The sequence below is a fragment of the Odocoileus virginianus genome, chromosome 20 (assembly GCF_023699985.2).
Source record: "Odocoileus virginianus isolate 20LAN1187 ecotype Illinois chromosome 20, Ovbor_1.2, whole genome shotgun sequence".
In the NCBI taxonomy this organism is placed as follows: Eukaryota; Metazoa; Chordata; class Mammalia; order Artiodactyla; family Cervidae; genus Odocoileus; species Odocoileus virginianus.
In genome coordinates, this window is record NC_069693.1 from 54,524,510 (window position 1) to 54,536,312 (window position 11,803).

Below are 11,803 nucleotides of genomic sequence, written 5' to 3' on the forward strand. Positions count from 1 at the left end.
TAACTTAAATAGTTAAAATTAGTGGGCTTCTTTATTTGTTAGATGTACTTAATTTGGTGAGAATATGAAAGTTCTCTGTAATCAGAGAGCAGGAAAGATTTCATATCTTTATTTTTAGTGTAAGAACTTCTATGCAACTTAAGCCTTTGAGCCTTGAGATATGTTTTCCTTCAGATCACTAAGTTGAGTCTCAATTACTGTTTCCTTTAACTAATTGATTTTTATTTTGTAGATCATATAATGATATGGCTGGAAGCATCTGTGATGGGTAGAAAGTTGCTCTCAGTATTGTTCTTCACACAGATTAACTGTAGGTCCTACCCTTGACTTGAGTTAAAGGGGAACAGACCTGCTAGAATCAGCAGAGACTGTCTCAAGTAGTTACAGGTTTAGACCCTTGTTCTCAGACTGTGGTGTGTGGTCCAGCCCTGTTGGCTTCGACTAGATGCTTTTAGAAGTGAAGAATCTGGGGCCTCAGCCCAGACCTTATCAAGTTGTGATCTGCAATTAGATAAGATTCCCATGTGGAGACTGTGGTTGCCTTGGAAGAGGAAATTGATCATGGTCAACCAAAAACAATGGCAGGTACAACTTCTTAAAAGTGCTCTTCCTCCGTCTCCACTTTACTTCTTTCTTCTCAAGTAAAACTATCCTTATAGTACATCTAAATCACCAGTTTGATCAAATCTAGTGCATTTCTCCCCCAATTTCTTCAAGTCTGATATAAACCAACATAGTTTGAATAACTACAGACGATACCCATATACATTCACATTGATCAGAATTCAGGCTTTATTATTGTTGTGCAGTGTGAAGAACTAAAGCTTAATTCCAAGCATACATAATTAAGCTTATAAAGAAGAATTTTGTTCCCAAAACATATTCAACATTTAAAGGGGAAGAAAAGATGTTTATTTGAAGAACAGACTATACCTAGAATTGTTTGCTTCTAAAAAACCCATTTCCCCCAAGCCTTAACTTCATAATTTCGTATTAAGCAATGACATTACATTACACAATCTAAACAATTTAGTGGGAGCAGCACTTGGCAGAATAAAAAAAAATAGTATAGATGTACATGTAACTCAAATAATATTATTTAAATCCAACTTCCAACTTTTGATCTAAATATAGATTTTTCTCCAATAGACTTAAATATATGATTGTTAAAATATATATGTGTGTAAAATATGTTTTTTAAAAAAGGAAACAAAGATGTATAATATCCACTGTTGATTTCATAAAAGAGGGTACACTAAAGCAGGGGAAGAAGGAGCCCTTGAAAAATTTCTTTTTCTGTACAGTCTGCTACTCTGTTCTGCCTTAGGTTTACCTATTCAAGTTGGAAACTGTAATGTAATACTGGGGTGGAAATTGACCAAATATGCTGCCTTAACATTTCCTTTCAGATCTTCACTGGGAACTTAAAAGAAAAAAAAGATGTGTTTATCACTGGGGGCAGGGGCAGGAGTGGGGTGGGTTTGAAGAAAACAGAGTTAAACCAGAACCTATACAGGACTTCCATGTATCTACGTGACGGAGCAGTTACATGTCCCACCAGGGGATGCTGCAACTCAAAGAAAGGGCGATGGGCTAATAGGATGCTATCATGAGGAGGGAGCAGACTGCGCATCAGACGGAAAAGGTTTGGGAGTATGTAGCACCTCATGACTCAAATACATATGAAACCTTCAACAGAAAATCTTCCAGGTAGCCTACAGCTTGCTTTTCTGACTATTGTCTTTTCAATACACACCTGGTCTGCACAAGAAGAGGGACCAGGAATGAGAAAGGTCTAATAGCCGATTTTGCAGAAGCTACTTGAGCAGTGTGTACGTGACGGAATGGTTATTTTCCAATCCCCCATTCCCCGTGGAGGGCAAAAATCACAATACAATTTGGTAGCAAACTTGGCTGTCTCTCGTATTCCTAGGCACATAGCCTCCCCATGACGATTTTGACTCATTCTTGAGAACCATCAGCCTGTAAAACATGACCGATCCTTCTGGGCAGATGCACCTGAGAAGGGTCTATTGAGGGATGGTGAACTCACATATGTACCTCTTGCTGCTACGACAGGCCTCGTCACTCCACTTGCCCTGAGCTGACTGCGAGAAGAGGGCACAATTTTCCCGCTTGCCACCGTTAGGCTGTGCCTGGTCCCAGTTGAGGAAGGAGATGGCAAGCCCATTGACGTCGACAAACTTGCCTTCTGTGACCATGTCGTTGATGCCCAGCCAAAAGTCATTGACCCCCGGCAGGCTCCTTTTACCATAGTCTCGGAGGGCGTTGATTTCATCGGCGCTTCTGGGGACAACCAGGGTCCCGCCCTTGGAAATGCAGTCTTCATTGGCTTCGTGGAAGTGCTTCAAGCCTTCCGCGGCAAGGTAGCACTTCTTGTGAAATTTTGTGCCTCGGAGACAGACTGTAAAGATGTGAGATTTGACATATTAATGTGCTGTGGGAGTATAATAATCTAGAACTGGCCCTGGCCAATAGCAGTAAGTAGTTGTGGAAAGGACGATGCATAGAGATAATGGTGAGTCAGCGTGTAATGAAGACTCTGGTACAGAGTCAGGCACTGTGCCAAGCATTTTACATAAATGAACCCATCTCATAATCACAACTGTCCCATGATGTGTGATTTGTATTACACCTGTCCTTACATATCAGGATAGTAAAGCCTGGGGCTTCCCTGTGGCTCAGTGGTAAAGAATCTGCCGGCCAATGCAGGAGACACGTGTTCAGTTCCTGGGTCCCGAAGATTCCCTGGAGGAGGAAATAGCTACCCACTCCAGTATTCTTGCCTGGAGAATCCCATGGATAGAGGAGCCTGGTGGGCTACAGTCCACGGGGTCACAGAGTCAGACATGACTGAAGCAACCGAGCACAGAATATAATGAAGCTTAAAAGAGTTGTTAGTATATAAGAAGGTGACTTACATTGCATGTAAGATCACAGCAGATAACTGAGCCCACAGCAGATAACAATGAGCTAAATATTGTTTATCTTATCCAGGGTATGAGCCAAATATAAAGATAGTTCTAAGGCATAGCATTGGAGAGTCAGGCTTCAGGCTGTAGTGCCTCAGCTTGGTGTCAGTTCTGATATTTACTAGCTGTGTTAGCCTTGGACAAGTTATTTAATTTCCCCATGCCTCTGTTTCCTCATCTGTAAACTGAGAAGAATTATAGCAGCATCTGTCTCATAAATTATTGAAGGATTAATGTGTTGATGATGGACATGAGTTTGAGCAAGCTCTGGGAGTTGGTGATGGACAGGGAAACCTGGCATACTGCAGTCCATGGGGTCTCAAAGAGTCAGACACGACTGAGCGACTGAACTGTGTTGATGTTTATAAAGTATTATAGCCCCCAACTATGGCCGAAGGGTTAACCAAGCTCTTTCCCTTTCTGCAAACACATTTGACCTTCCTTTAACTTTCTAATTCTGTTCCCCGGGAAACTTGATACAGGGCCCTGCCGGCAGTGTAACTAGGCAATATTGATTAGGATAAAACTGGCTCAAGACTGGTAACATACAGCTGGCCTGGGAGCTATCAATGTCCCGTGCTCAGTCGCTCAGGTGGTCTGACTTTTTTGTGGCCCCATGGACTGCAGCCCTCCAGGACCCTCTGTCCATGGCGTTTCCTAGGCACGAAGACTGGAGTGAGTTGCTATTTCCTTCTGCAGGGAATCTTCCTGACCCGGGGACCGAACCCATGTCTTCCATGTCTCCTGCACTGTAGGTGGATTCTTTGCCACTGAGCCCCCTGGGGAGCCCTGGGGGCCATAACTAGCTGATGGAAAAGCCGTAACTTTGGTCTTCCTTGAAGGCATTTACTGTTGTAATTGGGCAGCCCTCTTCTGGGACCCTCGAAGCTCTGCCTTTGGAGTGGCTATGACAGTATTCCTCCCTGAGGATGTGAACCTTGCAAGCCAGGGGTGCTCCTGAGTCTGCCCAGCGTGGCTCTCATCTCCGCGCCCTGGGAGCCTCTGAGGCTGCTGGGAGACCTGCGCTCTGATAACGGAACGCTCACTGCTGCCCACTGCTGGCGAGCTGTGGCTCTAACCCGGCTCTTCTGAGCATCTGACCTACGCACCGTGGCCAGGGCCGAGTCCTGTGACCCTGGGTTTAGTTCCACCTCGGCTGAGCTCTCAGCAGGTTATTTTGTTGTCGTTGTTTAGTTGCTAAGTCCTGTCCGACTCTTGTGACCCCATGGACTGTAGTCTGCCCGGCTTCTCAGTCCATGGGCTCTCCCAGGCAAGAATACTGGAGTGGGTTGCCATTTCCTCCTCCAGGGGGTCTTCCTGACCCAGGGATCAAACTCAGGTCTCCTGCATTGGCAGGCAGATTCTTTACCACTGAGTCACCTGGGGGCCTCAGCATCTTAGTAAACAGCTAAGGAATGCTGGTTATTTTATCTAGTTAATACTTGCTTCAATTTTCTTCCATTGCCTAATAAAGAATTGTGGGGACTTCCTGGTGGTCCCGTGGTTAAGGCCCTGTGCTCCCAAAGCAGGGGGAAAGAGTTCCATCCTAGGTCAGGAAACTAAGATCAGGCATCTCGAAGGTTGCACAGCACAGGCAAAAAAAAAAAAAAAAAAAATTATGGATGGACTTCTAAAAGGTATTATTGAAATGCCTGGTTTGATTTTTATTCCACTCATTGAGAGGTGAAGGAAGTGGAAAATCAAGCTGATTTCCCAAAGCATTCATCCTCCCAGCTTTTGAATCCTTTGTCCTGGACGCATCTCTGACTTGTCAGCGTCTCTCTCTCTCTCTTTTTCATGTTACCTGGAACGACACGCGCTCTCAATGCGGTTTGCATTGCTGGCTAATCACACTTCCTTCCCCTGTCTTGCTGAGATAAGACGAGTCTCACCTGTCTGCAGGGCTTGCATTTCCTTCAAGGCATTGACTTCTCTCCAGAGCTTTTCCACTTGAATCTTCAAGTCTCCATCCTTTTCTGAGGATTGTTTAGAGTGGGGTGGGGTAGGATGAATTAAAAAAAATATGATTAAAATAAATGAAATAAGATAAAGTTTCAGGATACAAAACGTAAGCTGAGGGTGATTTTGATGAAACTGAACCCAGAGTACATGAAAAACAGTGAATGAAAGCAGGTTGTGCAGGAAGATTTGTAAGGGTTTGGTGGGGGTAATAATACTGGAAGCTTCTTCTGCGAGGTGGGGCGCCTGTGTATCTCTCCAGCCCTATCCTGTTTGACTCACTCTCCATCACTAGACTTCAGACTGGTTGATTTTCCATGCATTCTAGAACAAGCTGCCTCATCTCAGGACCCTTCGAGTGTGTTCTGTCTGCCTGGAACACTCTTGGCCCAGGTCTTGTCCTTTTTCTTTTTCTTAAGACTTCAGTTTTATTTTATTTGGGGCCCACAGCGTGTGGGATCTTATTTCCCCAACCAAGGATCAAACTCTCACACTCTGCACTGGAGGCATGGAGTCTTAACCACTGGACTGCCAGGGAACTCCCTATCCATCTTCTTATCAAGCTTAAACATCTCCTCTTCTGCGAAGACTTGCTGATCATCCTCTCTACATCTCTCTGGCTGGCCTCTTTCCTTGAACCTTTATTTGTCTTCCACACACTTTCTCCAATCTATAATCATGTTTCTTTACTTACTTAATTTTATGTCTCTGGTTGTCCATGGTATTCCTGATGCTTCACATGATACTTGGCACATAATCAATTTCATAATATTTATTGAGTGAATAAACACACGATGGCATACAAAATACTTTAATGTTATTTTCACTTACTCTTCAAAGATAGTTAGGCATGGAGGAAAATGAGATTCCCATTGAAGAGTGAGAATGAACTCAATAAGCTAAATTGGCAAGTAAGTGGTAGAACTCATACTCAGACTTAAGTGGGTCTCCAAGTCCCCTGTCCTCAATACCCTACTCAGCTGATGCTCCAGGTATAATGGCTCTTAGCAGAGCTAAGTGATTTTCATGGAGAAGTATGGAAAGGCAGTGATAAAGAGCCCTATAAAAATACTTTTGTATTAAGGACTAGCAGTTTACTTAGTCTTGGATGTCCCCCGATTAGGCTAATCTTCATGGCTTTCCTTGGGTATAAGTAAGGAGTAGGAAATTAGTAACTTTGACTAATCAAAAATCCAGACCTGATGGGCAGTGTCTTAGAAACTGACAACTTGTGAGCTCTTCAAAAGCAGGAATTATAATAAATCTTAATACACATTTAAAATACTAAAGCCACCATACACTGTGTACCAGGAGCTTAATTCTTTCAGTGTTACTATGAAATAGACAATATCATTTCAGGAAAAAAGAGAGGCACAGAAAACTGAATTAACCTGTCAAAGATCACCCAGCTAGTAAGGTGCAGAGTTGGGATTCAAATCTTGCTGTATTCAGATCTGTTCTCTTTCCACCCCTCCCGTCTGTTTCTGGACAGTGATCACCTTTACCTGCTTGGTCCCTAGTACGTAGCCTCAAACAGCTAAGATGCTTAAAGCTTGATATGGCTATTCGCAGCTGCCTCTTTGTGGGGATACCACATGGAGAATCTGTGTTCTGTCTTGGGTGTTTTCAGGACAGTCCAGTATCCAAGCATGGCTGATTCATTTTCCCCTTAAACATGTGCTTTGCCAGTCAGGTGTTTCCACATTCGGGTTAGGAAATGCCTTCTGGGGTATCCAGGCACGGACATCCATTCTCAAGGCATCCAATAGCTCAGCTGAGAAGCACAATAACTCAAGGGTTTCCTCAACGGGACCATTCAATCCAGAATAAATATAGGGGTACATTCAGTATGCAAAGCCTGTGGCTGTTGGGGGCCAGACTTGCAAAGACTGCTAAGTTTTCTTCCAGGTTACAAGTTGTGAGCCAGACAAATGTCACCACAGTTCCTCTCAGCTTCCTGCTCCACACTATTTAAGTAAATGGCCTCCACAGGGGAGTTGTAAACATTGTAATTAACATGAAGACACATGAATTAATATTAGGCTCCTGGGAGACCATTATGGAAATCGTTATCCAGGTGGCTTGGAGTCTGCTTCTATCCTTTGTGAGAAATGTGGTTGTGTTTTGTCAAAATGAATACAGGGAACAACTATTTCACTAAATAGAGATTATATTTAATTCATTACTACAACATAACTTGCATTGCTCAACCTAACTTGTTGAGGCCTGTGAAGTGAATAGCAGGGGAAACTTGTTTTTGGAGCTAAATCAATTACCATTTTGAGTTTTTTGTTTTTGTTTTTTAAAGGCTCCCTTTCATTTTACTTTCATTTTATTATTGTTGTTCTCCAAAAATAGGTACAGGATAAGAATGCAAAAATAATTGCTGGAAGAAATGACCGAGAAATACACAAAAAAATATCTCAACCTCGCTAATAAGCAAAGAGGTGCAAATTAAAAGTCTTTTTGGGGTTTGTTAAGCCAGCACAGCTTACACTGGTGATAGGTCAGGTTGTCAAGGTGTGTGTTGGTGTTAGCCCAGTCACGTTTGACTCTGAGACTCCCTGGAGTGTAGCCCACCAGTGTCCTCTGTCCTTGGGATTTTCCATGCAGGAATACTGGAATGAGTTGCCATTTCCTTCTCCAAGGGTTCTTTCTGACCCGGGGATTGAACCTGGGTCTCCTGCATTGCTGGCAGATTCTTTAACTTTTGAGCCACAAGAGAAACTCAGTGGGTGCTCTCGTGTACTGCAGTGGAGAACACGAGTTCATGCTACCGTTTTGAAAGACAGGTAGTGTAATTAACTTACAATTTTACTTCTAGAGAAGTATCATCATGATATTCTAGCATGGGGATCAGTATCTGTGTACAAAGCAATTCACTGAGGCACTGGATCAAAAAGAGATAGATATGATGAACATGAAAGTTCACAAGAAAGAACAGATTAAATAAGCCATAACCCATCCACACATGGAACGTTACGCAGCTTTTAAAAGGGCTGAGGAATGCCTTATATGTGAGGTTATCCAAGAGTTAACAGATAAAATCAATTAATTTGTCTGCCAAGTACTTTAGACAGCCAACACTTATTTTGTTAAGAGTAGGGCTTCCCTGGTGGCAGAATAGTAAAGAATCTGCCTGCCAAGTGGGAGACTCGGATTTGTTTCCTGGGTTGAGAAGATCCCCTGGAAAAGGAAATGGCAACCCACTCCAGTATTCTTGCTTGGAAAATCCCATGGACAGAGGAGACTGGTGGGGCTACAGTCCATGGGGTCGCAAAGAGTCAGACATAACTTATAAACTAAACAACAACAAATCAATTTTTAATTGGGCATCAAAGAAAACTCTGGGAATATTATCTCTTAGCAGTTAATCATGGTTCATTCTATGGAAAGAATTGAGAGAGAAAAAAATGACTTTTGCTTTTGATTTCATAAGATTTGGTATTATTTCCAGGCAGTTAAAATGTATGGGGGAAAAGAACTGTTTAACAGGTTTAGGCTAATGGCTTCGTGTATTGTAGAATCTACTTTCTTGGATCTCACAGCAAAAAATGAGCAAAACTGCTTGGAAGGATGATATCTAGGATTGGACCCAGTCGGTTAAAAAGCAAACAAAAGCATGTGTGTACACTTGTGTGTGTGTGCCTTGGAGGATAGAACATAATGCCCTGAACTGCAGCTATTTCAGGAACACACACACACATTCACATAATCATACCCCTCCCCACTTCCCTGCTGGGTGGTCACCAGCTGACCACTCCTTCTTCGTGGTAAAGAGATGCTGGCTACAAAACATACCGCATCACCCAGAAGAAATGCCACATCTTTCCCCTTCCTTCCCCTGCCCTCATCTTCCACTAGATACTTCATCGCTCATGAGAAATATTTTAATCTCTCTTTAAAGGAGGTAACAGAGAAGTGTAGCATTTCATTAAGAAAAAAAATTCCATTTAAGAGGGACGGGCTGGGGTGGGCCATGGGAGGGGACTTCAGAAGGGAGGGGACATATGTATACCTGGCTGATTCATGGTGGCGTATGGCAGAAGCCAGCACAATGTTATAAAGCAATTAGCAAAAAAAAGAAAAAGAAACCTTACATCAGACCTAAAGTAGGGCACTTCATAATCTTAAAAACATGACACAACAAGAGAAGCTCCCTTTTCACCAGCCAGCTATTCGTGTTGTGTTAAATCAAGACTTTAACTGTTGATATTATTGTTTGTGTTTTGTTACTAATGAAGTGAAATTGATGGGGAAATAGTGTCAATATTTATCTTGAAATATTCTATATGAAAATAACTCAGAATGAGATACACATCACACCACGCCTTTCTTGATGATTTAGTTTTGATTTAGTTTCAGTGTGTTGCTTGTACATTGCCATTATCTCTGTTCTTTGCAAGAATTTTTATCTTTCTTAAACCAATTCAGGGCTTCCCTGGTGGCTCAGTGGTAAAGAATCTGCCTGCAAAGCCGGAGACCCTGGTTCAATCCCTGAGACAGGAAGATCTCCTGGAGAAGGGAATGGCAAGCCACTCTAGTATTCTTGCCTGGAGAATTTCAAGGACAGAGGAACCTGGTGGGCTACAGTCCATGGGGTCATAAAGAGCTGGACACAATTGAGTGACTGACATTTTCACTTTTTCAGCCCAATTCAAGCCACTGCAAATTGGGATTGCTTGGAGATTGTTTTGCATTAACATGTCTTCAAATGCTATATGACTTATGTGTTGAAATATTTTTAAGTGAAAGACTTAAAACTTCTCTATGACATGAAAAAGCTTAAACATATAATACAGACTGTCCCTATATTCCCAGGGATATGAAAATATATCTATTGATGAAACGGAAGTCACATTACCAATAGCTCTATCCTCTAATACACATTGAATAAGATTATAGTTATCTTACAGATAAATTTGAACAGCTGTACAATATCTATGAGTGAAACAGTATACTCTATTAATTGATTTGTTCTACTTGATTCCTCTTTCCAAATAGCAGATGCTGTATCCAGGTTGTCACACTCTAATGACCATTCTCTTGCCTAAGCTCACCTGATAAAGGGTATACAATACAGAAAGTCTTTTTGCAAAAGCCTTTTTTATCCTACAAAACCAAAATCCTATCATATGATTCCTTTAAATGTCAAACAGCCCCAGAGAATTAAGAGGTCACTCGGTCCCCTGAAAATGCCATATCCGCATGAAGCCATAGTACTGCCACCAGAAATAGTCTCCTGGGGGAGTCTGGAAATGAACATCGTCCAACTCCTCCCCACTCTGAGCAAGCCTAGAGTTCTACTGACAGAGGCACGCTGTTACCTTTCACTCGGCGTTTGCTGTGCTTCCTGGCTTTGAACTTGGATGCATGGCAGCTGGTCTGGTCCAGGAGCAAGGTGATAACCAGGATGTAAATTACAAGTCCATTCTTTGCCATGGCTCTGGGGCAAGTCTGACAGCCACCGTGCCAGCGCCTCCGGAGTACTAAGGGCCGAGTAGACTTCACAGCCACATCTTGCCCTGAGATGCCTGGGGCCAGCTTTATAAAAGCGCGCTGTGCAGCCTGGCTGGGATCCTGCTGACGGAATGTTTGACTGCCTGTGCTGGCTGCAGCATAAGGTAGCCCCTGTTCTCACGTCTCGTTTAGGCATTAAAAAAAAAATTTCCTGTGAAGAAAAATTTTCCTACTTGACTTGCCTTTTCAGAGCATATCAGAGTTTATGAAGGAACTAAAAGTCTTATCTTTCTTTCTTTTTTTTCCTTTTTTTTTTTCTTTCAATCTGAAGTCCAGAAAGCATGGGGTCTCTCTGTGAAGACTCTGATACTTAAGTCTTTGGTTTGGAGCTCTGAAGTTCACTTAATATTCTGAGAAGTGCATTCAATGACGTACACACATCTAGGAAAGTTACTGTGTGGGAGTATGTGCATGTTATGCCAGAGCACCAGCTGTGTGTCTACACACACTTATGTGTCTACACAGCTCATATGGAGCTTGGGAAGGGTTTAGTCACACGGAGTAATGGAGGTGGTCAAAGGGCCACAAAATTAGGATTTTGTGGGTTTAGCAAAAGTTCAATTCTTGGGGAAACACACCTTAGAAAGAAAAGAAAGACTGAATTTTTTCCATAAAAATTAATGTAAAATATCAACCATCACTATCTCACAGGTCTTTACCAACTAACACTTTTTCCTTTGAAATTATCTCAAACACTTAAAAAACACTTTCAAAGGAAATACAGAAATAACAGAGAAATATAGTGAAAGACTTGCTGTAATTATTCTTACCTGGACAATAAATGGGCTTTAGGAAAAGTACTGAGAACCAGGGACTTACCAGGTGGTAAAGAATCCGCCTGCCAAGCAGTAGACTTGGATGCAATCCCTGGGTTGGGAAGATCCTCTGGAGGAGGAAATGGCAACCCACTCCAGTATTCTTGCCAGGGAGATCCCATGGACAGAGGAGCCTGGTGGGCTACAATCCATGAGGTCGCAGAGAGTCAGACATGACTTAGTGACTAAACAACAGTAGCAACAGCTGAGAACCAGGTAGACTCTTAGGACAAAATAAGGACCTTCCAGGAGTGTGACCAAGTTAGACCCTGGGGAAAGACCTCCGTCCTGACTAAGGGACATCACCATCTGGATGACCAGGTGCAGATGGAGGGCAGGGTTTGTAGATTTTGGAAGGTCCCAAGGAGCAAACTCATTGTATCTTTTTATTTTCTTTTGGAGACAGTAAAGGAAGAATCAAGGGGTGATTAATTTCTTCTGAATCTTAGTGAGAAAAACCAGTGTAATTCATCTTCATTTCCCTCCTGCTGAAGCCGCCTTGTAGACTGCCTACAA

At 42.6% G+C, this 11,803-nt stretch overlaps 1 protein-coding gene across 1 annotated transcript; it reads right to left on the bottom strand.

The window, feature by feature from the left end:
* Window positions 1-768: 768 nt before the first annotated feature.
* On the bottom strand, window positions 769-10,525 carry CLEC3A (C-type lectin domain family 3 member A). The gene is made up of 3 exons (XM_020915715.2): window positions 10,280-10,525; window positions 4,886-4,969; window positions 769-2,425 (listed from the first exon to the last, which is right to left on the bottom strand). The coding sequence occupies exons 1-3, from the start codon at window positions 10,392-10,394 to the stop codon at window positions 2,031-2,033; spliced, it is 594 nt and encodes a 197-aa protein (XP_020771374.2). The 5' UTR covers window positions 10,395-10,525; the 3' UTR covers window positions 769-2,030.
* Between the last annotated feature and the right edge of the window lie 1,278 nt (window positions 10,526-11,803).